Below are 27,881 nucleotides of genomic sequence, written 5' to 3'. Positions count from 1 at the left end.
TCCATCTGCTTTTCACTCTTCAAATGGCTGCAATGGTTGGGGTTTGGCCAGGTTGAAGCCAGGAGCCTGGAATTCCTTCTGGGTCTCCCACATAGGTCAGGGGCCCAAGGATTTGGGCCATCTTCTGCTGATTTTCCAGGTGTATTAGCAGGGAGCTGGATCAGAAATGGGGAAGCTAGGACTTGAACAGGCACTGACGTGGGATGCTGGCATTGCAGGCAGCGGCTTAACCCGCTATACCACAAAGCAGACCCCTTGCATATTAAGTTTTTTAAAAGCAGAAAACAAAGCTATATGTGAAATACACTGATATATAGGAAAAGGAGAAAATACTCAATATGTTAATGGTGATTTATTTCTCATAGTGACATGGTTTTATCTTTTCTTTTTTATGCTTTTTGCTATTTTTCAAATTTTTTATACTGCTCATACAATATTGAAATACTCAGAAATATAGCTAAATGAAGATATGGGGAAATCATTCCATCTATAATAGCAGCAAAACACATTAGCATATAACATACAAATTCTAAATAACTGTGAATATATAAGAACAATGCAAAAACCATAGGAAACAGACTAATTAGAAAGTAAACAAGCAAATAGGAAATGTCAGCAAGTGTTTGGGGAAACAAAAGAGAACCCCTGATTTTCCAGGGATTAGGAGGTGCCTAAGGACTCTGATCCTTATTAATAATGCAAACAGCAGGCCTAAGTCAGATGTAGCTTTCAGCCTCATAGAAACAAATTCGAATGCTGTTTTGTGAGCACAAAATGAATGATGAAAATTCAATATTTTGGGACTGCAGGCCAACATGTTTGTTTCTTGGGCTGTGGAAGGGAATCATAGACGAGGCGATCTCAGAGACTAGGCATGGAGCCTCACGCTTTGAAACTATCCCATGATGTAGACATCTAACCTTCATATGTTTTCAGATGCTCAGCAGCTATCACTGGTAAAAATTTTGTGAATAAGTGTCAAGGAGGCAGCTGTATCAGAAAGCTGTGCAGACCCGACCCCCAAACAGGGCTGTATGAAGAAGGATGCGTGTTCATACCCAACAAGCAGCAGAAGGAGAAGGCATCCATAATGTTTGCACAAAGCATCGATTCAGTAAGTACCTTCATGTTGTCTTCCCCTGGATGCTTACACATTTGGTAAGGTTTTTTCCCTCAGGGACTCCCAGGAAGGACCAGTTTTAGTGGAAAATCTAAAGAAACCATCAGTTTTAAGGGAAAAAGCACCAGCTCCCAGCTTTCAGATGAGCTCAGAGTTCAAAATCGGGAATAAAATCCTCTTTCTACCCCTTTCTATGTCCGTTCTTCCTTCTCCATCATCCCCCTCCTGCTATCTTTTAGTTTATGTGCTTAGAATTACTTCAAATGTCCTTACAGGCATACAAGCAAGCAAATTCTTAGTTAAGTAAGAAATTTATCCAGAAATAATAGGCAGTTCTTTTAATTAGCTATTAAAAACAAGGCCAGAAGTTCTTACTTGACAGAGATCTTTCAGCCTGCATATTTGCCTTTGGTTGCTAACAGATTTTCTGTTTTTGTAACAGTATTGGTGCCCTTAAAAGTTTGTATAAAGTTTTACTAGCTTTAAACAATTTTAAAATACATTGGTACTTTTAAATTTTTTTTTCATTTCATTTGAAAGGCACAGAGACATAGAGAGAGGCAGAGATAGACATAGAAAGATCTTCCATCTGTTGGTTCACTCCCCAAATGCCCACAATAGTCAGGGTTGAGCCAGGCTGAAGCCAGAGTCCAAAACTCAATCCAAATCTGCCAAATGGATGACAGGAGCCCAAGTATTTGAGCCATCACCTACTGCTTCCCATGGTGCACACTAGCAGGAAGCTGGAATCAGAAGCAGGGGCAGGACTGGAATCAAGGTACCCCAAGGGTATGTTAACTGATGCACCAAATGCCTGCCCCCACTGTTTTGTTACTTTTATTTTTAAAAATAATTTATTTATTTGAAAGGCAGAGTGACAGAGAGAGAGAGAGAGAAGGAGAAGTGATGGGGTAGGGGGAGGGAGAGGCAGTGGAATGCATTGCTCTTGGTTAGTTTGCAAGGGAAAAAAACGTAGGAAAACTATGTTTCCTGTTTGGACACATAGAGGCAACATCAAGTTGGGAAATACTTAGGAGGAAGGCTAGCAGAGCTGGAGAAAGACCAAGAGTTCAATTACAAACACGTTGAGTTTGAGAAGCCTGTGGGGCATCCAAGTGGATTTTGGAGAGAGCTGGAATGTTGGGTGCTTAATGTTGAAACTGGGAGTCCAGGTGAGCGAGTGGGAAGGAAGAGAAGCTTGGTAGTGCAAGGATGGAGAACAAAGATGCTCCCAGGAGAGGAGTGCTAAAGGGTGGCTGGAAGAGAGAGGTGATGGTCTCTCCTGGACACTTTGAGAGTAGGGTGGGAGCCCCCATAACAGGTAGAGATTACCAAGGAGTAAAAAGGATCTAATGATGCAGAAGACATGGTTTGAAACAGGGAATCTGAGTTACAATTATGATTTTCCCCAGGAGCGTTCTACAGTGATTGTGGGGATTGAGCCAAGGTTATGGGTTAACAGGGCAGACTGGGGAGAACAGGAACTTAAAATACTTTTGATAAAAATTTGAAAGATTTCATTCAAATTCTATGATTTTAGCTTACCACATGTATATCATTTTATTGACAATTTCAGGTGGTTGAATTCTGTACAGAACAAAACCACAATAAAGAAGCTCCAAACTTGCAAAACCAAAAATGCAATTTCCGAAGCACGTGGGAAGTGATCAGTGATTCTGAGGACTTCAAGAAAACCACTCCCATGACAACCCAGCCACCCACTCCCACCTTCTCACTGCTGCAGATTGGACAAAGAATCGTGTGTTTAGTCCTGGATAAGTCTGGAAGCATGTCGGTACGTTCAGTGACGCTCGGTCTTTTGGGTGCTGGCCACAGACATGTGTGCAATCTGTGTGATCTGGACCACAACGTGGAACTCACTGGAATAAACACACCCCCAAGGGTCAGAGCAGTTACAACAACATTGCCAGCAGAAACGCCCAAATCAGCTGTGTCCACAGAGATTGAGACAAGTTAAATTAGTTTTTAACTATGAGCAAAGATTTGATGAGTGACATGAGTTTCACTTTGTGCTTCCCTGACAATATACAGGGTCTAGAGTTCTATGTAGGACTTATCTAGAATTCTCACTAGAGCATTGAACCTTAATGGTTGTGTAATCTGGCTTTAAGTTTTGCTGCTTAAACAAAGCCCCCTTAAATTTTACCTAAAATTAAAGATGCTGCCAAATACAAATGAGAAACGTTCCCCTAGAAAGATATGATACCTCAAGTAAGCTTGCTGTCATTTTACTCTGCATTGAGTCAGCCACTTCCAAATCCTTCTCTCCTGTTCTGAGTTTGTCCTCCTTCTCCATTCAGAGTGACAACCGCCTCAATCGACTGAATCAAGCAGGCAAGCTTTTCCTGCTGCAGACCATTGAGCAGGGGTCCTGGGTTGGGATGGTGACCTTTGACAGTGCTGCCCAAGTACGAAGTGAACTCAGACAGATCAAGAGTGGCACCGACAGAGAAGCACTCACCAAAAGCTTACCCACAGTGCCCTCGGGAGGGACATCCATCTGCTCTGGGCTCCGAGTGGCATTTTCGGTAAGACATGTATTCCGATCATACTTTGCAACATCTGCAATCTATGTTTCTTAAGAAATTTCCATTCCTGGTGATTCCCTACATGCCTAGTGGCTCACTGAATTAGACAGCCAAGAGCAGAGCAATAGTTCAAATGCTGCAAAGACACAGGTCTCCAAAGCTCTTGTTAACTAATTCGTTCATGCATTTGTGCTTTCTGCATCTGTACATTTGTGCCTGCATTCCAAATATTCATACTGCACCCTCTGCTTGCCTGGCACTTTGCTGGCACTAAGAATACCAGGAGGTCCAAACAGACACTACCCCTCCTGTCCTGGAGCTTGTATTTTTATTGGTAGGGTCATGCTATCCACATGGTAACACAAGTAAGTGTACATGCACAAACTACAATACAGCTTTGAGAAACTCTTTCAATCCAGATATTGTCAAGCTCTTTATTTAGTAGATCCATTAAGTCTTTGACTTTAATGCAAATTATAATTATGTTATCTCAAAAACTGAGTTTTTAAATTTTAAAAAGGTGCATGAGGATCTTCTAAGGGGAAGAGACCCTGTGAGTATGATTCAACTTTGAGGCAGCTGAATATTCAGGCTTTTCAGCAAATTGGACCCCCTTTTGGGAAAGCAAATGGTTTATTTATGGAACAGGAGGACTTAGAAACTGCAAATAAGATTGTCCTGGGGTCATATTTAAAGGTCTCATCTGACCATCCAATCACACTGTCCCTCTACTTAGATATCAATGTCTTCATTTTTCAGTGCAATTAACTTAAAATTCCTCCATCAAATATTTAAGGTCCTTCAGGATAAAGCTCCCGCCCACCTTTCCAGGCTGCCAGGCACCCTGAGTTCAAGCAAATTGAATCACCTGTCCTTCGGAGCTTCCACTCTTTTGCCAGGTTCATCCTCACCATGAGTTCTTCTTCCTCCTTTCTTTTCACCTCAAGTCACAGCATTCTGCAAAGAGTCATCACTATCCCATCTGATCCTGACATCTCTCTTTGTCCTTCCAACTCTATAGAACCTCTCTCTCTGAATCGTATGACTGTTTTCTTTAAAAATGCCTCTGTGACTTGTAAACTCTTCTGTCTTAGACTCTAACCATGTGTTTCAATCAAGCATAACTTCTTTAGGGGTAGGGCTTCTCTTTTTACCTCCCAGACTGTGGGCATATATCATGTATACAGGAGGTCCTAATAAGTAAATTGAATTGTTATTTAATGCACTAATAACACCTGATGCTTAATTGCTACAAACATGGAATGCTGTATTCTAGGTATACATAGAATATATACAACATTCTGTGTTTGTTTAGAGCCCGCCTCACTACGTAAAACAAAGAATGGAGGCTGAAAGAGACTGGTCAGCCTAGGGACTCAGAACCTCGAAGTATCTTGGCAGTTCTGCCCTCTGCCTGCTCTTCTGGCACGACACATGCTACTGGGGCTGCCCCACCTTCCTGAGTGGCAGTGGGGACCTGTAGTTTCCAGCTCACACTGCTTGCTGTGGACACTGGGCTGGACCATCTCCTCGAATGCTGCCTGCCCTTCTGGCCCTTACATTCCTCCTTGAAGCTCAGTTCTCCTAAAGGAGTTTCTATCACATTCACAGTCAGCAGCAAAGCCCTCCTCCAGAGCCTGTACACATCTGGGCTCCATTGCCTGTGCCACCCACTCAAGCTTTGATTAAGGAAGCAAATGAGGGAAGAAAACAGCCCAGGAAATCCCTGGTGTGCTGTACTCAACTCCTACTATGCAAAACCCTGAGAGAGATGACTCATGCCACATGGTGTCCAGAACTTCGGGCTCGGCATTTTCCATTCAGATGTGTGACAGAGCATGTGAGAGATGCAATAGAAATTTAGAAGAGTGCTCCTCCTCCCCTGGAGTCTGGCAATGCGGCAGAGGGCCTTGGCTCCTGCACTCTGTTCAAGTCTCTGTTGCTGGCTGCTGCTGGCTGCTGCAGGACCCTGGTCAGGTCTCTTTTGGGCTCCTTGTGGTGATGTCTGCTGTGGTTACAGAACCTGTTCTCCTGGCTTGATCAGGGCCCAATGGTCCTCCTCAGCTGCCTTAGCCCCACTCTGGCTGTCACTGTTGGGGTAGAGCCTTGAGCACACCAAGTCTCCCACCTGCCTCCACCTCAGGACTAGGTGCTCTCTCACCTGCCGCTGATCAGTTCAGCTGCCTCTCCCACCCCTGCACCTTGGTCAGACCAAGATCATGACCAGCACTGACAGGCTCCTGGGCTCTGGGCTCCTTCATGTGCTGACAGTCACAGTTCTCCTGATTTCCCATGTCATCAGAAACTGCCATGGGGGTGGGGGGGCAGTCTCATCTCAGTCCAAGCAGGTAACGGGGCAGAAGCCTCCTCTGCCCTCAACTTTCCTTTCCTAATGAAGTCGCCTTCCCTCTCTGAGATTCTGGTCTGAAGAGAGGAAGTTATAGGATTTGAGGTTGATTACTTACTTTATTTCTGGATCTTTCCTGCCACTCTTGCTTGAAGATTTATTTTATTTATTTGAAAGGCAGAGTTACAGAGAGGCAGAGAGAGAGAGAGAGAGAGAGAGAGAGAGAGAGGGAATCTCATCCCTCTGCTGGTTCACTTCCTAAATGGACAATGGCCAGGGATGGAACAGGCCAAAGCCAGGAGACAGGAGCTTTATCTGGGTCTCTCACGTGGGTGCAGGGGCCCAAGGACTTGGGCCATTTTCTGATGCTTTCTTAGGTGCATTAGAGGGAGCTGGATTGGAAGTGGAGCAGCCAGGACTTGAACCAGTGCCCATGTGGGATGCCAGCACTGCTGATGGCAGTTTAACCCTTTTTATGCCACAACACAGGCCCCTTCTGCCACTCTTTTTGAGAAAAACACAAACTTCGTCTTCTTAAATAGATAAAGCATTCTTGTATCTAATTTTCATTCATAATCATCTTCAACATAGGCCAAAGGAATAAACTCTCTACATCATGTTAAAAAATGTCATCTGAGTTACAGGGAAAGTTGGGATGTGGGTGTCATGACAATTAGGGACTGGAGATTATTTTGCTTTAATCAGAAGGGATATTAAAAATTTTTAGGCCGGCGCTGCGACTCACTAGGCTAATCCTCCACCTTGCGGCGCCAGCACACCGGGTTCTAGTCCTGGTCGGGGCACCGGATTCTGTCCCAGTTGCCCCTCTTCCAGGCCAGCTCTCTGCTGTGGCCAGGGAGTGCAGTGGAGGATGGCCCAAGTGCTTGGGCCCTGCACCCGTATGGGAGACCAGGAAAAGCGCCTGGCTCCTGGCTTCGGATTGGCACAGTGCGCCGGCTGTGGCGGCCATTGGAGGGTGAACCAATGGGAAAGGAAGACCTTTCTCTCTGTCTCTCTCTCACTGTCCACTCTGCCTGTCAAAAAAAAAATAATAAATTAATTAAAAAAAATTTTTAATAACTCATGTCACCTGGGTAATCTAAACCAATATAAACCAATATAAAATATGTCCCCCAAATATAATCCCCATGAAGTGAGCGTGGTTTCTGAAGGCATCGTGGATGCTTGGGAAGCCTGTCAAGGAGAGATCAGGTGAAGGAAACTAAAATCTTGATGCCTCATAGCGTCTGATTCCTAGACCTGCCCTGAATCCCACAGCACCCTTCCCTGAAGCTCTGGCTGAGAGAAAGGAGGATTGTTGAAGTCCATGAATGGAGTAGTGTAAAATCATATCATCGCAAAATAGAGATTCAGCCCTCTGACTCTTTGGTTTGTTCCCTCTTGTGTCATCGAAGTGCAGTTTTCATGAGCTCCCTGGCCACCCTGAATCCCATGGTTCCTGTCCTTAGGTGATTAAGAAGAAATACCCGACAGATGGCTCTGAGATCGTGCTGCTGACCGATGGCGAGGACAACACCATAAAAGTGTGCTTTGATGAAGTGAGGCAAAGTGGAGCCATCATCCACACAGTGGCCCTGGGGCCATCCGCGGCTCTGGAACTAGAGGAGCTGTCCAAAATGACAGGTAAGAGAGTGCCTGTTGACAGTGCTGTGCTGCCTCTGCCCCTGGACCGAGAGCTCCAGTGCACTAGGAGAGGAGAAAAGGATACCGGTGGGAGGGTCATCTTCCTGGCCATCCAGATGCTCTGACACCCAAGTGGCCCTGAGAACTAACTCCTCCCATTTATTTTAAGGCCTTGATTCTAAGACTGGAGCGGTCTAGAGACGATGGGACCAACACAGCCGTCTGATGGGAACTCGGGGCTCTCTTTCCAGGCATCTTTTAAGAACTAGAAAAATCTAATAGGTTAACCAAGAGCCATTTCCTTCCAGTTGTCAGCTGGCCAAGAGACCTGTGCCCACAGATGACCAGTCTCTAATACATACTACTAAACTGCAAGTTTTGTGTTAGCAATAGCAAGAGCAATGAGGCACAAAGAAGTGGGCCTTCAACTTTACCCAGGGAAAGTTGAAGATAGAGGCTAAGAAGGAAGACAGGGGCTGGTGAACAATATCAATGGCCACTGAAAAAGTAGCTCACAATGCAGTTTCTTCATAACATGCTAATGTATGGTGCACCTGACTCGCAGACACAGACAGTTGGTTGAAATAGACCCTGTTTGTTCTTGGCTTCTTTAGCACAGTAGGTGAGCACAATTTTTTTTTCTGTTTTTATACTTGATCTTAGCCAAAAGACTGAGAAGTTGTATCTTTCTATTTTTAAATTTAGAGACAATACTGCGAATACCAAAGATTACACTAAGCAATTACCTTCTGAGACAGCTAAAATAACAGAACTGTTTGAGTTCAATACTATTTGTGCTGGGCTGGGTTTCCCAGAAGCAGAGCCTGAGACAGAGATTTGGGTGCATGGGACGGACAGAAGGAGAGCTTCAGGAGAACGGGAAGGAGGGCAAAATGGGTTGAGGAAGGAGCGTAGGGTGGATGTGGACTTTGTCAGATTCTAGCTGAAGCCTGATCCCACAGAGGCTCTGCATGATTGTTAGGGTCTAAAAAAAAAAGCCCACCGCCCGAGGAACGACTCCAAGAGACTTTTTCTCTCATGCAACCAGCAAAGGGTTAAATTTATTGATCCAACATGTTGGGGCCCTCTGACAAGGACAGAGGAGCAGTGAGGAACTACAGCATAGGGTTTATAAAGGCAAAAACCGCAAAATCGGGAGGGGGGAGAGAATACATGGTTGCTAAGTGGCTGCTAAAATCTTACAATCAGCAATTATGATTTTAAGACATAGACAAATCACATCTTCATTATTAGCCCAGGTAACCCAGGTGCAACTTTTCTACTTTTAAGCTTGAGCAATCATGCTAGGGGGTTTTTGTGCGTTGCCAAGGGTGATGTAGTACACTGCTATTGTCTGACTATTTGAGATCATAGTTTCAGACCAGAGTCTCATGATGGGGGGGTTGCTTTCCCAGAATGCAGTCTCAAGTGCTCCAAAATGGAGTCCCTACTGTCAAGGTGCTACTTTACTCTATCTTATTTTCACAGCTGCACCAGGAAGGTTTAAACCTGTAAGCTTAAGCTTAACTTTTTACACCTGCACATATACAATTTTAACTCTTCATGATGAGTGCATGGCAGACTTGATGCCACAGTCATTGGCTGTGGATGTCAGGGCAAGGAAAAGGTGAGGGGTATTTTTACTCTAGATAGGGTGGCCCCTTTGGTAAGGTAATGCTCTGGAAAAGGAGGCACCTAAAAGCTATTAGCAGCCAATACTTAAAGAAGGGAAAGATGCATCACACAGGTAAGGGGGTATGGGCGAGACGTCAATGGTGTTACTGAAATACCTTCCTTAAGGTTGGATAGAATTTCAACAGTTTGCTTATTTTTATAAAATGTATTTATTTAAAAACCCACAATGAGGTTTCACCTCAATTAGAATGGCTATCATCAAAAATCAAAAAATAACGAATGCTATCAAGGATGTGGGGAAAAAGGTACCCTAGTACACTGTTGGTGGGAATGTAAGCTAGTATAAGCATCATGGAAGACAGTATGGAGATCCTCAGAAATCTGAAAATAAAGAAATTATGGTATATATACATGATGGAATACTAATCAGCCATAAAAAGAATGAAATCTTGTCGTTCATAGCAAAATAGATGCAACTGGAGACCATTATGCTTAGTGAAATAAGCCAACCCTCAAAGGACAAATATCATGTTTCCTTCATTAGTGATAACTAATGTAGAGAATACAAAAATACAATGTATATGAGTGAAACTGACATTTTGAGATTTGGTTATTGTTTGTAGCTCCTGTCTATACGCCTGAGCAACAGTGGTTATTCCAGCTACTAATTGTTAAATCCTTTATTTAGTGGAGGATTAGGTTTTTGATTATAAACTGCATTGAAAGTATGTCATTATAAAAATTAAAAGAAAAATAAGAAAGGAAGGAGGAGGGAAGGCTTGAGTGTGGGAGGGTAAGGTGGGAAGTATCATTATGTTCTCAAAACTGTATATCTGAAATACATGAAATTTGTTGCCTTTATATAAAAATATTTTAAAAGTTAATTCATTAATTTATTTGAAAGGCAGAGCTGCAGAGAGAGAGTGAAAGACACGGAAAGAGATCTTCCATCACTGGGTCACACCCTAAATGCCTCAACAGCCAGGGCTGGGCCAGGCCGAAGTCAAGAGTCTGGAATTTCATCCAGGCTTTCCACATGAATTCAGCGACCTAAGCGTTTGGGCCATCATCCCCTGCTTTCCCAGCCACATTATCAGACAGCTGGATCAGAAGCAGAGCAGCCGAGAGTTGAACCAGTGCTCATGTTGGAAGCCAGCATTGCAGGCAGTGGCTTAACCCACTGCAACACAATGCCAGGTCCCATTTCCACAGCCTAAAAGTACTTTCACATCACCTGTCCTAGATGTGCTTATTCTAAATAGTTCTAGACAGCAAGGTCTGCTGTGTAAATTTATTATTTTTACTATGTAACATACTTTTCTGGAACTGTCTCTTTGTCCATGTTATTTCTTGCTATCACCACATAAAATGTCTTTCCTGATTAACAAGAAAGCTAAGTTTGTTAGAATTATGTCTCAAATAAGAATAAATCAAGAGTCTTAGAATAAGGCTTGATGGTTTCTCACACATAAAAGTGCATGACTTCTAAAATGCACATTTTATGTTATTAATTTTGGCCTGTCAGAGATTTGTGGCTGCTTTGCAGGTAGCTGAAGTAGCCAGATGACTGAGATGTTGCTGAAGCTATTATTAACTAGGAATAAAACTTAATATCGGGGAGAAAGTTTGGCACAGTGGATAAAGCCACCGCTTGAGACACTGCATCCCATATCGGAGTGCTTAGGTGTGAGTACTGCCTCTGCTCTCCATTCCTGCTTCCTGCTAATGTGCACCCTGGGAGGCAGCAGATGATGGCTGAAATACTTGGGTCCCTGCCACCCATATGGGAGACCTTGACTGAGTTCCTGGCTCCTGACTTCAGCCTGGAACAACCTTGACTGTTATGGGCATTTGGGGAGTGAACCAGTTGATCAGAATTCTCCCTCTCTGCCTTTCAAATAAAACCAACTAATTAATTTAAAATTTTAAAAATAGTGCTAACTTCTGAGTTCATTTGGGCACATATTTGATGTCCGCCTATTTATACTTCATTAATATAATGACAAATTTATTTTGCATATTGTGATACCTTTTAAGAGATGTTTAATTTATTCAAAAGGCAGAGTTACAGAGAGGGAGAGATAGAGAGAGACAACAACCAGTCACTGATTCACTCCCCAGTGGCTGCAACGGCCGGGGCTGGGCCAGGCTGAAGCCAGGACAAGAGCTTCTTCCAGGTCTCCAACGTGGATAGCAAGTGCCCAAGCACTTGGGCCATCTTCTGCTGTTTTTCCCAGGTGCATTAGCAGGGAGATGGGTTGGAAATGGAGCAGCCATGACAGGAATAGGGGCCCTTATGGGATGCCAGTGTCACAGGCAGAGGCTTTACCTGCTGCACCACATTGCCATCCCCGTATTCTGCTATCTTAACAACTGCTGAGATGTTGCAAATGCTGGCTTTCTGGAACGTAATTTCTAATGATATAATTGCATTTCAGGAGGTTTACAGACATATGCCTCAGATCAAGTGCAGAACAATGGCCTCATCGATGCTTTCGGGGCCCTCTCATCAGAAAACGGAGCCCCCTCTCAGCACGCCATCCAGGTTGGAGCTCTTCCTCTTTCACCCTTCATGTCTCTGTGTAGTCATAGCCACACGGAGAATTTAATGGTGCAAAGTTTTGGGCTCCGCATTCTTCTCATAGTGAATCAAAATGAAAATACAAGGTCCTGCCTGATATTAGACGTTATTTCTAAAATGCAACACTACTCACTTTACTTGTTTGGAAGCAATGCTAAGTAACTTCCTTAGAGAAACCAGCCACATAATCATGGGCACAGAGAGTCTTTCATAACATCTGTTACGAAGCACTCATAGAAAGATGAATTTTCTCCAGATTAGATCATCTCAATCTCAATTTTCTGGACAAAGGTTCAGCCTGGTACAGGGATTCTTTGCTCTCTTTCCATTACCTCACGTCCCTGATATTTGCCAAGAGTTTCATATTATGAATGGAAAGCCCTTTGTGCAAGGGAAAGTCTGTGGTGTCAGTCCAGACAGCTGGACCTTGGTCCAGGGTCTGCCATTAACCTTCTGACCCTGGTAAAGAACTTCACCTCGGTGGGCCTTCGTTTCTCCACAAGGTAGGAACCAGAATCCCTCCAGGGGCCCCTGTTTCTAAAATGTCAGGGAAATTGAATTGTCCCTCAAATGTTGGCACCATTCCAGATGAAGGACAAATGCATTTTAAAACGTCCTTTTCCAGTAGTTGCAGAAATTATTCACATGAGTTTTTAGAGACAATAGGTAATTGGCACTAACAACAGGGTCAATTGTAACTTTTATTATGAAAATTTGAATAAAAGTAAATTCCAATGCCTAAGAATGAGAGATTTCAAAACAAGATGTCTGGTCTGGTATAGCATTTATTTAATCTAAGAATTATACCCATTTGGGTTATCCTGGTTCTGATCTAGAAAATTAAATGCAAGGCCTTATTTGGAAAAGTAAGGAATGTGTCTTAGAAATGTATGTCAACCAATGAAGGGACAAGTTCACCACCAGGCAGTTTCTGCCCATTATGTTTATATTTAAGAAACCAAACAGGAAGAGAGATGGGGAATGAGCAAGAGTCATTTACTGACCTGTCACAGGATTCAGATTTAAGAGACCGTCACTTTCTCCATAGCCAAGGTCATCCATGATCTACTGTGAAACTGGAAAGTCTGGTTCCATGACCAGGCCACTCATCTCCTAAGGGTACCAACTTTGGAACAACTGGGAACCGTGGAGGAGCTAGGCCTCAAAATCACATTTTCTCCAAAAGCTTTGTTGGTCCTTCCCCACATTAATGCTTGCTCTGCTGCAAGTCCCCTCTTTTCTAAACAGCACATCAGCCTTGGCCTCAACCGCAAAGACACTTGACCTAGCAGCTACTTGCCTGTAATTCAAACTCTCCATGTGTGAGTAAAAACTCAGTTTCAACCAGTCCCCTTAAGGGTTTAGAGGCTAACATGAGATGAGCTTCATGCATCCCTAAGTATAGGGTAAAAACACCATGTGCTATGCATCAGAAGTCTGATACAAAAATCCTATGAATATTCACAGGACAGAAGGCTTGTTTACAATGAGTCAGGGAGATTGACATCAGAGAACGCTAAGACCTAGACAAATGAGGAAGAATGTCAAGCTTTCCAGGGAGGATGACAAAGGCATAGGGCCAGGGATTCATGAGGGTCATTTGGGGAAGTGGCCTTGTGTGGGTGGAGAAGGGAGAAGTGTGCATGCTAAGGCTGCAAAGCTGATTTTGAACTAGGTCAATCATAGGTCCCAAATACCACACTAAGGGCTGCAGGCTTTTAATGGTGGCACTAGGGGGTTGGGGACTGAGCGGGGAAGACTCCATGAAAGGAGCTTTATTTTCCAGAAAGTAAGCAGCTGCTTTTCTTAACAGCTTGAGAGTAAGGGGTCAACCCTCCAGAACAAAGAGTGGATGAATGGCACGGTGGTTGTGGACAGCACTGTGGGAAACGACACACTATTTCTTGTCACCTGGACAACGCAACGTCCCCAGATTCTTCTCTGGGATCCCAGCGGGAAGAAGCAGAATGGCTTCACAGTGGACACAAACACCAAAATGGCCTACCTCCACATCCCCGGCACTGCCCAGGTATGGAGCCAGCTTTTTTCCTTATTACAATTTAATAAATTTAAATAAATAATTGTGGCATTTTAAATGCTGGCATTTTCCAAAAGGGGAATCAGTACTGAACTGAAGAGAAATAATCTCCATCTGATAAAAATCACTCAGTGTGCCAGTAAGTCCAGAGAAAGAAAATCAGGGCTATTTTTTCCAGGCATAAAAAGAGAATCTTCAAATTGGTTAGCAGTCAAGGTGCAAAATGGTCCTTAAAGCTTTGGGATTATGGAAAGTATTTCCACTACCCCAGGAACTCTCCTCTTAAATATCAGGCAAATGATATGGACACTCCTTTCAGATCTCAGTGTCTCCCATAGCCATTTTGTTGACAATGGGAACCATGGAATTAATCCAAACACACCAAAGATTCCCCTGGATGTCATAGCATCAAAGACACCCACACCTTCTTTGGTATGTTTACAACATGCTTACATCAGATAGGCTTCTCCTGTAGGTAACATTGAGGTCAAGTTATGTCACCTCCAGTACAGTCATTGGAAATGTCTCCATTTGTTTTGGTCAGGTGGGCATTTGGAAATACAGTCTGCAAGCAAGCTCACAAACGCTAACCCTGACTGTCACCTCCCGCGCATCCAGTGCCACCTTGCCTCCAATTACCGTGGCCTCCAAAATGAACCAGGACACAGGCAAATTCCCCAGTCCCATGATAGTTTATGTGACTATTCGCCAAGGAGCCGCACCAATTCTCAGAGCCCGTGTCACAGCTCTCATTGAATCAGTGAGTGGAAAAACCGTGACCTTGGAATTGTTCGACAATGGAGCAGGTAAGTACTCAAGAAACCAGAACATGTATCTTTCCCTTTCCAAGAAGCAAACTGAGCATCGCAGGAGGGCATGGTCCGGTGAGCATAGTGAGAAGCAAGGCCCAGCACTGGGGATTCTCTGCTTTCCTCACATTTCTTAAATTGGAAAATGTTGGGGAAAAATGCAGAAGGGCCCACCTTTAGCTTCTGCAAAGCCCAAAATGCATTAGTGGTTCAAACACAGTAATCTCAAAGACTCTAGGGAGTTGTCAGACCCCCCTGAAAAAGGGAAGGAGGAAACTGAATAGATATCCGTGATAGGCACACACACGAGTGTGCACCTGTGAACATGAATGTTCTTCCGAAAGTTTATGGGGAAATCAAATTAAAAGATAAATTTATTTTTGGTGCATAAAAGCTTGGAATTCTTGCATACAAGTGCATACACATATATATACATATGTCTATATATAGTGATATATATACACAAAGGCATACATATATGAAGATATGGCATATATAAAATTTTCATTTTATTTTCACTACACAATTTGTAGATATGATTATACCTACATTACAGGTGAAGAAACTGAAGCTTTTCTATTTATTTATTTAAAGATTTATTGATTTGAAAGGCAGAGAGAAGGGGAGAGACAGAGATATCTTTCATCTGCCAATTCACTCCCCAAATAGCCACAACAGCTAGGGCTGAGCCGGACAAAAGCCAGGAGCCAAGAGCTTCTTCTGGCTCTTCCAAATGTGTGCAGAGGTCCAAGCAGTTGGGCCATCATCGGAAGCTGTCCCTAGGCACATTAGCAGGCAGCTGGATCGTAAGTGGAGTAGCAGCATTGAATATGGGACCACAGGCATCATAAGTGGTGGCTTAACCCCTGCACCACAATGCCTGTTGCCAAGCTTTCATATTTAAAATGCAGCAGAAATGCTTTTGAGCACAATTCTATATGATTTGAGCACACTCAATATTAACTTGTCCCAAAGTGAAAAATCTACTTTCTACTGTATTTAAAGAATCTGTCACAGGAAGAAAGAGAATTCCACATTTCTTTTTGGAATGTACATGTCTGCATATTGTGATGCAAGCAACCTTATCAGAACAAATTCTTTAAGCGAATCTCCTACCTAAATCTTCCCTGGGGCACAGTCATGAATTTTACAAATAATCACATCACATGTTTTCTTGCCCAGTCACATACAAAAATTCAGTTTAGCTAAACAGATCTGTATTGAGTAGGTACCTGGAGCTATGTTGAACACGACAAGATCTCTGCCTTCAAAAAGAAAAACAATTCAGGAAGACAGCATGTATACATTTAAAGCCACACACACCCAGAAGAGTAAAAGTAGAAATAGACCTCATCCTTAACGTAGCTCATCTTGAGATCCCTTGGAGATAATGCTGGACTTCTCTGCATTGAAATATTTAACTTGCACATAAGTTCGAAATATATAACTGCTCACTTATCCTTAAGATATTCATTAATTCCTTCATTTGCTTGTTCAGGTGCTGATGCTACTAAAGATGACGGTGTCTACTCAAGGTATTTTACAGCTTATGACACAAATGGTAGATACAGTGTAAAAGTGTGGGCTCTGGGAGGAACTGACACGGCCAGACAGAAAGCAGCATCCCAGCGGAACGGAGCCATGTACATTCCTGGTTGGATTGAGAACGGTGAGCAATCTGTAGTGACACATCTGGCTGGAGCAAAACACTTGGGACCAAGAGAACACCATAAGCCTCTGGGGTAGAATTGGGCAGGATCAAATCAGAGTTTCTCGACCAGAGCACTACTGACGTTCTGGCTGAGTAAAACTGTGTTGGGGGCTTCCCTGTGCCTTGCAGGATGTTTAGCAGCATTGCTGGCCTCTTTCCACACATGTCAGCAGCAGCTGCCAGCCATGACAACCAGAAATATTCCCATGGGCAGATTTTAGTGTAGAGGTTAAGACCTGTGTCCCGCATTAGAGCGCTGGGGTTCAGTGTTGCTCCAGCTCATGACTGCAGCGTCCTGCCTTTACAGACGCTGGGAGGCAGCAGGTAATGGCTCAGCAGTTGGATTCTCACCACCCACATGGGAGGACTGGGTTGAGTTCCCAGCCCCTGGCTTCAGCCCAGCCAAGTCCTGGTCATTGTGAGCATCTGGAGAGTGAATCTGGATGGCAGTGCCCTCTCTCTCTCTCTCTCTCTCTCTCTCTCTCTGTGTCTTTACCTCTCAAATTTTTAAAAAATTTTCATGTCCACAGATGTTGTCCACTGTCCTCAAAGCAGGTAAAGTAGCCCTCAGCTGAAAACCACTATATAGAAAATAGCTTTTGACAGCCTTGGTTCAAATCTCAGCCTCTACCAAATGAAGTACTTTGTCCTCCACTGCCCACCATTGTGAAATAGGGATAATAACGGTGACTACCTCATAGGATGGCTCTGAGGACTAAACAAGGAAATATATCTAATAAACTATTGCTGGCAAACAGTAAGTGTTCCAAAGATATGTACTAATTTTTTTAACAAGCTAAGGCATTTTGTAATGAATTTCTCCACTGATATTGACATTTACACAGGAAAAAAATTAATGTGGGGTTTGTTATCTACATCATTACCATTATCACAAACCCACTGTCTCCATATCTTCCTCTCCCCTCCTGCTCAGACCAGGGAGAATAGTAGATGAAACTAACACTGGCCAGCACTCTGAGCCCATGGAGAAGGAAGACCACATCCATGAAACACATGGTCCCACATCACCCTTGGTTACAAACACTTGCCTTGATGACTGAAGGAACTGGCACCAAGGCTGAGTTCTAATGGGTTCCAGGACCTGTTTTCCATCCAATTCCACTGTGTTCTGGGCTGGCCTTTTGCAGTCTCAGAGTATGGTAAGAACAGCTCCTCCAAGAAGCTTCCCATGGCCTCTTTTCCTAGCTGTGTGCTCAGTAAAGGAGGAGTCTGAGACATGGGGTGTCCCCTCCTGCAAAGGCACGCCACAGACTCCGTTAAAAGAACCTGCAGCTTCCCAAACCCTTCCACATTTTACAGCTTATTTTATTATTATTTTCCCTTCTTTCTGAGTTAGGGGAAGAAGACAGCAGGGGACTGGTTTAGTGGCTATGTCTAGCCTTACCATAGTATCTAACTCACCTAAGTACATTTCCATCTCCTTTCACAGCAGGGGAAACAGAGGCTAGAGAAGCTTTGGCCTCTACGACTAATAATGGGAATTGCTGGCTTGGCATTGGGAAGGCATGGTCTTGCCTCTGTTTCTTGATGTTCTTATTGCCAAGAGCAGGGGTTCCTATTGGTGGATCAAATACATACTAGGAACCCCCAAGCATCCACTTCATCTTTGCCCAAGACTAGACTAATCTCCTTTACAGATAAAAATTTTGAGGCTAATGAAGTAGAGTTTACGATTAAAGTAAATTTGGAGCAATGTCATAGAATCTTTTTACTGAAAAGACAACCTGAGACTCCATGGGTGTAGCAGGCCAAGGCATTTTTTGAATCCCTGGATGACTTTGTATAACAGCAAGAATGTGGAGGAAATTGGGATGGTTCCAAGAATAAGGTTCTTATTCACTCACTGAGATCAGGGGTCTTTAAAAAGCATATAATTCGGGGGGCCAATTATGTGGCAGCAGATAAAGCTGCCGTCTGCCACACCGGTGTCCCATCTGGGCATCATTTTGTGTCCTGGCTGCTCTACTTCTCATCCAACTCCCTGCTAATGGCCTAGGAAAAGCAGTAGAGGATGGCCCCAGTGTTTGTGCCCCTGTCACTCATGTGGAATACCCTGATGAAGCTCCAGGTGCCTAATTTCAGTCTGGCTCAGTCCTGACTACTGCAGCCACTTGGGAAGTGAGCCAGCAAATGGGAGAGCTCTCTGTCTGTCTCTCCCTATCTCTCTGTGACTCTGACTTTCAAATAAATATAAATCTTTAACTTAAAAATAGTATAAAATTTTGGAGCCCATAATCTAAAACACTTCATGAGAAGTTGCAATCTAACAGGCTAAAACCCAAACTCGGAGAAAAGGAAAGAAAAATATATAGAACAATCAAGGTAATTCTGAAAGTCTCAACTGATTAATGGCTAAATAAATAAGAATGATAATAAAACCCAAAGTATTATCTAAGCTAGAGAGATTTCTACAACAGAGGAAGTATTTACACTGAATTTGTGGGAAGGTAAAATTGGGGTAGGCAAAAAAGATGGAAAAAGAAACAATCCCAGGACAACTGTCATGAAAATAAATTCCAAAAGGTTTTTTTCACTGAATATCCAGGAATATCTGAAACATTAAGAACTGTGATTCCATCTTTGCTTTATCCCCTCATGCAATCTGATTAGGGATCTTGTCACCAAAGAAGCACTTTAAAATGCATTTTGTGGGTCTGGCTCTGTGGCATAGTGGGTTAAGCTGCTGCCTACAGTGCTGGTTTGAGCCCTGGCTACTACTCTTACAATCCAGCTCCCTGAAAATGCTCCTGGGAAAGCAGAAGATGGCCTAAGTGCTTGGGCCCTTAGACCTGTGTGGGAGACCTGGAAGAAGCTCCTGGCTCCTGGCTTTAGTCTGACCCAGCCCTGACCATTGCTGACATGGCACATTTCCCTCTCTTTCTCTCTAACTATGCCTTTCAAATAAATAAAATAAATATTTAAAAGTAATAATAATTAAAATTAAAATGCATTTTGTGCATGGGAAGAATGAAGGAGAAAGGGAAAGCAGAAAGAGGGCAACCTGGTAAGAAAACAGAGGGCGACATTGGCATTTGGTGGTGTTGTTTACTCTATTTTGACTAATTTTTTCATGCAGGTGAAATAAAATGGAATCCTCCTAGATCTGAAATTAATACAAATAATCTTCAAGACAAGCAACTGTGCTTCAGCAGGACATGCTCTGGGGGTTCATTTGTGGCCTCCAATGTCCCTAAGGGAACCATACCTGACCTCTTCCCTCCTTGTCAAATCACCGACCTGAAGGCTGAAGTCCAAGGGAACAATCTCATTAATCTGACTTGGACAGCGCCTGGGGATGATTATGACGATGGGCGAGGTAAGCTGAATGGGGCAAGGAGCCTGTAAAGGAGTGGACCACCCAAGCAGAGGTGCAGAAGCAGGCAAGGAGGCAGTGTAGGGATGCAGATGGGGAGCAGAGGTTAGGAAGGACCTTGAATGTCCTCTGAAATGAAAGTAAAGCTTTTTTAGACAAGAGAGATTTAAAATCTAAAATTCTAGGCTCCTTGGGGAACAAGAAATTTCAGCTAGGAAAGGCAAACCTCAGGGTCTTGGGATTTTTTTCTGAAATTTTGCTCAACTGTCTTTAGGAAGTCCCATTTCCAGTAGTGATTTCTGGGGAAGAACTGGGAGTAGAGAATCGAAACTGATGGAACAGAGCTGGCCTTTGGGAGAAACCTCAGATCCTCCCAGCCTTTGTCTCTCAAAGTATAGCCCATGGACAGCACTGTGGGCATTCACGGAAGCTTTTTAGAAATGTGGAACCTCAGGCCCCAACCCAGACCTTCTGAGCCAGAGTCTGCTTTGTAAGACCACTGGGTGATTTATATGCACATTGGGGTTTGAGAAGCAGTGGTACCAAAGCCCCTCTACAGATAATGAAGTAATAAGTGGTAATGAAAAAACCTCTTATCTCAGGCAGGTACTATGCTGATTAAGGCTTTAAGTCATGCCCAAGCCACTTCTATGCTATCACCTTGTAAGGACATACAAACAAGAGTGTGACAAAAGCCCTTGTAAATATGGACCGTCAATTTTATTTATTCATTGGAACTTTTGGGGATGTTGATATAATCTCTCACAAACTTTCAAAGCTTCTTTAAGATTGGAGCATTACAACTCACAATCTTTTCCTCTTTTTTTCTTGTTAGCTCACAAGTATATCATTCGTATAAGCACGAGTATTCTTGACTTCAGTGACAAGTTCAACGAGCCTGTTGAAGTGAACACAACTGGTCTCATCCCAAAGGAGGCCAACTCTCAGGAAGTCTTTGTGTTTAAACCCGAAAACATCACCTTTGTAAACGGCACAGATCTCTTCATTGCTATTCAGGCTGTTGATGAGGTCAATCTGAAATCAGAAATATCCAATGTTGCACGAGTATCTTTGTTTATTCCTCCAGAGAAACCTAGTCTGGAAGTTACTCCTCCTTATCCTAGTGTTAGCATCAATAGCACCATTCCTGGAGTTCACATTTTAAAAATTTTGTGGAAGTGGGTGGGAGAATTGCAGGTATCCCTAGGCTCAGGCTGAGTTTTCAAATGATAAAATAAATCACTCCAAGTTCTCTTCATTATAAAATTTCCTAAAATGCATTTTAGATTTCCTTTGATGAGTGATACAATTAAGTAAAATTCTAAACAACTGGGTACATGGGCATAAAAACTATGTTCAAATTCAGAAGTTTAACTACCACTCCAATCATCCATTAATGATTCTGAATACTAGAAGGAAATAGTGCTTATATCAGCAAATGGGAGAATGTTTTGATGTGATTTAAGGTGTGTTCCAATTAAAGAAGACATATAATTGCATATAATTAATCTAATAAAATTGTTAAGGTTGTTTGGTTTCTTTTGAAGGGTACCATATTATTTAAATATAAAAGACATTGCTAGCTATATAGGAGCTTTGGAGCTACATGACCACAAGGTTGAGGATTTTTTTTTATTTTTTTATTTTTTAACTTTTATTTAATGAATATAAATTTCCAAAGTACAGAATATGGATTACAATGGCTTCCCCCCCATAACGTCCCTCCCACCCGCAACCCTCCCCTTATCCACTCCCTCTCCCCTTCCATTCACATCAAGATTCATTTTCGATTCTCTTTATATAAAGAAGATCAGTTTAGCATACATTAAGTAAAGATTCCAACAGTTTGCTCCCACACAGAAACATAAAGTGAAAAATACTGTTTGAGTACTAGTTATAGCATTAAATCTCAATGTACAGCACACTAAGGACAAAGATCCTACATGAGGAGTAAGTGCTCAGTGACTCCTATTGTTGACTTAACAAATTGACACTCTTGTTTATGGCCTCAATAATCACCCTAGGCTCTTGTCATGAGCTGCCAAGGCTATGGAAGCTCCCTGAGTTCACTGACTTTGATCATATTTAGACAAGGCCATGGTCAAAGTGGAAGTTCTCTCCTCCCTTCAGAGAAAGGTACCTCCTTCTTTGATGACCCATTCTTTCCACTGGGATCTCACTCGTGGAGATCTTTCATTTAGGTTTTTTTTTACCCCCAGAATGTCTTGGCTTTCCATGCCTGAAATACTCTCATGGGCATTTCAGCCGGATCCGCATGCCTTAAGGGCTGATTATGAGGCCAGAGTGCTGTTAGGACATTTGCCATTCTATGGGTCTGCTGTGTATCTCACTTCCCATGTTGGATCATTCTCTCCCTTTTTGATTCTATCAGCTAGTATTTGCAGACACTATTCTTGTTTATATGATCCCTTTGGTTCTTAGTCCTATCATTACGATCAATTGTGAACAGAAATTCATCACTGGGACTAGTGAGATGGCATTGGTACATGCCACCTTGATGGGATTGAATTCGAATCCCCTGGTATGTTTCTAACTCCACCGTTTGAGGCAAGTCAGCTTGAGCATGTCCCAAATTGCACATCTCTTCCCTCTCTTATTCCCACTCTTATATTTAACAGCGATCACTTTTCAGTTAAGTTTCAGCACTTAAGAAGAATTGTGTATTGATTACAGTATTCAACCAAAAGTATTAAGTAGAACAAACAAAAAAACTACTAAGAGGGATAACATATTAAGCTGCTCATCAACAGTCAGGGTGAGGGCTGATCAAGTCACCGTTTCTCATAGTGTTCATTTCACTTTAACAGGTTTCCTTTTTGGTGCTCAGTTAGTTGTCACCTATCAGGGAGAACAAGTGGTATTTTTCCCTTTGGGATTGGCTTATTTCACTCAACATAATGTTTTCCAAATTCCTAACAGGGATCACTTTTCAGTTAAAATTTAAACATCTAAGAACAATTGTGTGTTAATTACAGAGTTCAACCAATGGTACTAGAACAAAAAAAAAATACTAAAATGGATAAAGTATTACATTGTACATCAACAGTCAGGACAAGAGCTGATCAAGTCACTGTTTCTCACAGTGTCCATTTCACTTCAACAAGTTTCCCCTTTGGTGCTCAGTTAGTTGTCGCCAATCAGGGAGAACACCAATTGAGAAATAAACACTTGTGGTGTCTGTTGTGCCAAGTGCTCTCCTAATGCTTATATGCATCACTGTATTCAGTGCAATTCATTTCATCCAACAAATGCTTATCAGCTGCCTACTACATCCCGGCCTAATCTGGGTCTTGAGATTATAAAGGTAAATGTTAGGCCGGCGCTGTGGCTCAATAGGCTAATCCTCTGCCTTGAGGCGCTGGCACACCAGGTTCTAGTCCCGGTCGGGGCACCGGATTCTGTCCCGGTTGCCCCTCTTCCAGGCCAGTTCTCTGCTATGGCCCGGGAGTGCAGTGGAGGATGGCCCAGGTCCTTGGGCCCTGCACCCGCATGGGAGACCAGGAGAAGCACCTGGCTCCTGCCATCGGATCAGCGCGGTGCGCCGGCCGCAGCGTGCTGGACGTGGCGGCCATTGGAGGGTGAACCAACGGCAAAAGGAAGACCTTTCTCTCTGTCTCTCTCTGTCCACTCTGCCTGTCAAAAAAAAAAAAAAAAAAAAAGGTAAATGTTGATGTTTTCCTGCAGGCAAGGAAGAACATTTGAGAATTTACTTTTGAAACCAGGAGGTTGCTCTGATCAGACAAAGTGAGCTGGGAAGAGAAAGTGGGTTGTATACATGGTTGGAGAGGCTGAGACAAGACAGACAGAAGGGGGAGGGGAGGAAAAGCAAATATAGACCGAGCACTGTGGCAATCCCCATTCAGTTTCCATCAGTGATGTCAGGGTCTCCAGGGGTAGATATTCTTGTGGAAAGGTTTTTGAGTTCTCAGTGCATTAGCAAAATAATTTCAAGATGCGAGTGTCTCTATGACTGAAAACAAAATAGCTAGGGTATTGTTTCTATATAGATAAAAACTTATTTCTTTATTTCTAATTCTTACTTATTTCAAGTACCTTATAGACAGGAGCATGCTTCAAAATATTCATGGGAAAAGAAAACTACCAGATAAAGTAACTTTGGTGCAAATTTTGAAATTCATGCATAGCTTTTCCATAACACGCATTTTCCTTGAGCTTTTTGAAGACCCCTTGTATACTTGGCTTTCAAAATTCTTTGAACCAAAATAAACTCTTCCCTGTTAATTCCTTTCCCATGAACTCTTTGAAGTACATTTATATAGACAATAACATAAGTACATATTTAATACAAACTAGAGGAAGGAACAGCACATCCAACCCATGGTATACTGTTCTACACAATTTCCATAGCTACATTTTAGTTCAGCTTTCAAGTAGGCAGGACAAAGGAGACATACATAGTAACCAGATGAACAGAGTCCGCAGTTGAAAACAAACCAGAGATTTGGGAGGAGCAGGGCTTTGCCTACTCTTGAAACTCATAAGAACTGACATCCATGGATGTCAATAAATTAGAGCACTATATTGTTAAGAGCAGTAGCAGCACTTTCAACAACATCCCTGTAATAATCTATCAGGAGTCTGGTATGGTTCTGATCACATTCTTCTCTATAAGCCAATGGAGGAATTTCTCAGTATTATTTAGAAAAGGCAAGTATACGGAAGCCCAAGCAATACAAGTCTAGAAAATAGCACTTGATCTTTCCCCAAAGATAAAATTTTGAGTGGATAGATTGTATGTCTTTCAGGCAGGTTTCCATGGTTAGCATTTCTTTGCTGTGTTGACTGAACAGAAGAGAGTTCCAAGGCTGGGAAGGCACTATGTTCTGAAAGATGGGATGTTTATTGAGGGCATATCCAGGTGCTTTGCCAACCAAAAGGTCAGAGGGTCAGAATGGAGTGTGCTTCTGAAAGTCACAAAACCAAACCAGGGCATATACCTCACAAGAGGGACAAACGAGTAGTCTGAGGCCCCAACTCAGCTCCATGGAACATGGCTGCCATGCGTTTAACCTGGGAAATGTCTAATACTCATTGAGATTTTCATTTCTCTTTGGGTGAATTCTGGAATGTAGGATGGGACAAAGAGGAGCACTGCAAAGGCAGGTATGAGGAGAGAAAAGAGGTAAATGTCAGCATGGAGATGAGAGATAAAGAGAAGAACAGCAAAGAAGATGACATTCTTGGGGCAGGTGTTTGGTCTAGCGGTTAAGATACCGACATTCCATATATCAGAGTATCTGAGTTCAAGTCAACTCTGCTACTGATTATGACATCCTGCTGACAATAACCCTGGGGGGCAGCAAATGATGGCTTGAGTAGTTAGGTTCCTGCCACTTACATGATAGCCTCACACTGAGTTCTTAGTTCCTGGTGCCAGCCTGGACCAGTCCTGGTTGTTGTGGGCATTTGGGGAGTGTATCACTAGATGGGAGCTCTCTCTCTAATTAATTAATTAATTTAAAAACAATGTTATATACTTCAGTTATAGGGAAGCTCATTGCAAAAATGTATTTGGACTGTCATACATGCTAAAAGCCAAAATTTTGCCTTATGCCCTCATTGCTCTACAATAATCTTGTTTTGTTTTGTTTTGATTTTCAGTTTCTGACAGGTGAATTAAGTGAGTAGTAAATCTGATGAATCTATTCCAGACATTGGCAGGAGCATTACATGTGTTCAAATAACTTAGGACTTTCAAATAAAAGTCCATGTCCCACCGAGGCTTCATCTCACTTCCCCTCTGAGGGTCCTCTCTGTTTCCTGCACTCAGCTGATCTAGACTCTGCTGGGAAGACTCTCTTCCTTCAAGTGGAGGCTGCTCCCTCTCTCAGTACTCAAGTATCAAGCACCAGAAGGGGATGGGGAGAAGTATTCTCCATCTGCCCTTTGCAACTTCCAAACTGGGTCATAACTGCTATTGTTTCATGTTTGTTCTTAGAATAAACATAAACATCTTGTGCCACTGGTTGATGCCCTCCACCCTCCCTTCCTTCACTGACACACATCAGCCTCACCTAAGACAGGCTCTTGGATCACAACACTCTTTCTCTTTCCCTCCTAAAATCACTGAGTGCTATCAGAATCTATATGAGCGAGTCAACCCATGGTTTAGCCTCAAAAGTTCTTGTTCTTCATCCTATCTTTTTTAGACTTCAGCGTGCTATTTAATTGAGTCATGAAAATGACTCTTTATAAGTGAAAAAATGAGAGAATATGATAATTCCAAATGGTTTGACCTCATACTTCCAAGGTCATACTCTGGATTAAATAACAACCGGAACAGCTCCAGTTGTGAAATTTTAAGTATCTGGTTTCCTATTGGGGCCACTTCCTCCTGTCCTTTCGAGTGGCTCCTACTGAACAGGATTCATCAAATCACGCTGATCCTCGTCACTTCATGGCCTCTTTTCATCCTACGCAGCATCCCCTACATGCCTTTATGTACATACCAAGTCCTTCCTTGATAACTCCTTAACTCTCTCATCTACTTTTTTATCACACCTGCCTTGCACATATCTCTTGCTTTAAGCATATTGTCTGTGTGTCAGGGACATTCAATTACCCATTCAGTAAGTATTTTCAAGTACCTATACATTTATCCCAAGCTCTCTGTTAGATGAAGATTGTGAGGATAATTAAGCTCGATATGGTTTCTGCTCTCTGGAGCCTACAGGCAGCAGCATCAACAAGCAGGCAGGCAGTTAACAATGCACAGTAGGTAGGTGCTATGCTAGGGGAAGCATACACTGTAGGAAGCTGTGGTTTTGAAAAATAATACCCACCTGGCATCTGCCACAGGAAATGATGCTTCTGCTTTCATGATGTCTTGCTGTAAGTAGAAAACAAACAGGGAACCTCAAGAAAAAGGAAAGAAGCAAATGACCCTGATTAAACCTCCCAGTTTGCCAAATATTACTACATCTTAGAATTAGTCACATTGAGCAAAATCAATTTCCAGATACACTTTGGAATGACTCTAGAAATCTCTTTTTATTCATCAAATGATAGTTCTGTGCTATCAACCTCGGCAACAGGGAAGAAAGGACAGAGGCATGGAGGGAGAGAGGTAAGAGAGGGAAAGAAAGAGGGAAAGGAGGGAGTAAGCAGGAGATTGAATATAAACACCAGGCTTTTAAAATGATACTTTAAAATAATACCTAATTTAGAGGAGGCATTTAGTCTAGTTGTTAAGATACCAGTGTTCTACATTAAAGTACCTGGGTTCAATCCCCAGCTCTGGCTCCTGATCACAGCTTCCTGCTAATGCAGACCCTGAGAGGCAGCAGTGATTGCTCCACTAATGGGTCCTTGCCACCCACATGGGAGATCCAGATTACGTTTCCAACTTCTAGTTTCAGCCCTGCTGAGTCCTGGCATTGCAGGCATTTGGGGAATGAACAGTGGATGAGATATCTCTCTCTCTCTCTCTCTCTCTCTCTCTCTCTCTCTCTCTCTCAGATAGATAGATAGATATATTGCTGGCTATCTCTCCTCCCCGACCAAATAAATAAATAAATAAATAATTTTTAAAAACTTCCTGACATGGGGCTTGAGTAGATTTTGTTTGCCCTTAATACTTCCACATGATTTCAGACATTTGGAGAAATACCAAAATCTTTCTGAGGAATAAATTTTCTAATTTTGTTTGCTAGAATGGTTTCTTAAAAAAAGAGGGGGAGCTGGCACTGTGGTGTAGCAGGTAAAACCTCCACCTGCAGTGCCGGCATACCATATGGGCGCTTGTTTGAGTCCTGGCTGCTCCACTTCCAATCCAGCTCTCTGCGATGGCCTGGGAAAGCAGTGGAAGATGGCCCAAGTCTTTGGACCCTTGCACAGAGGAAACTCCTGGCTCCTGGTTTCAGATTGTCACAGCTCCAGCCATTACAGCTAATTGGGGAGTGAACCAGCAGATGGAAGACCTCTCTCTCCCTGCCTTGCTTTTCCTTCTCCCTCTGTGTAACTCTGACTTTCAAATAAATAATCTTTAAAAAAAAGAGGAGACAAATCTATAAAAGGGTTTGAGGCAGTTTATACTAAAATTTCACATTGCAATCAAACATAGCAATTCAGG

The 27,881-nt window shown here is 42.8% G+C and overlaps 1 protein-coding gene across 1 annotated transcript in view; it reads left to right on the top strand.

Annotated features, from left to right (window-relative positions):
* CLCA1 (chloride channel accessory 1) overlaps positions 1 to 21,298 on the top strand; it is a 32,248-nt gene extending 10,950 nt beyond the window's left edge. The window contains exons 5-14 of the mRNA XM_002715528.5: positions 937 to 1,114; positions 2,697 to 2,915; positions 3,442 to 3,669; positions 7,486 to 7,660; positions 11,734 to 11,840; positions 13,690 to 13,905; positions 14,459 to 14,720; positions 16,222 to 16,392; positions 19,532 to 19,771; positions 20,604 to 21,298. Of these exons, the coding sequence (XP_002715574.2) occupies positions 937 to 1,114; positions 2,697 to 2,915; positions 3,442 to 3,669; positions 7,486 to 7,660; positions 11,734 to 11,840; positions 13,690 to 13,905; positions 14,459 to 14,720; positions 16,222 to 16,392; positions 19,532 to 19,771; positions 20,604 to 20,986 (2,179 nt within the window). The 3' untranslated portion in view covers positions 20,987 to 21,298. The remainder of the gene's footprint in view (positions 1 to 936; positions 1,115 to 2,696; positions 2,916 to 3,441; positions 3,670 to 7,485; positions 7,661 to 11,733; positions 11,841 to 13,689; positions 13,906 to 14,458; positions 14,721 to 16,221; positions 16,393 to 19,531; positions 19,772 to 20,603) is intronic.
* The last annotated feature ends 6,583 nt before the right edge of the window (positions 21,299 to 27,881 follow it).

The sequence above is a fragment of the Oryctolagus cuniculus genome, chromosome 7 (genome assembly GCF_964237555.1).
Source record: "Oryctolagus cuniculus chromosome 7, mOryCun1.1, whole genome shotgun sequence".
NCBI classification, from domain to species: domain Eukaryota; kingdom Metazoa; phylum Chordata; class Mammalia; order Lagomorpha; family Leporidae; genus Oryctolagus; species Oryctolagus cuniculus.
Note: the sequence above shows the minus strand (reverse complement) of the source record. Positions and strands in the feature narration are given on the sequence as shown.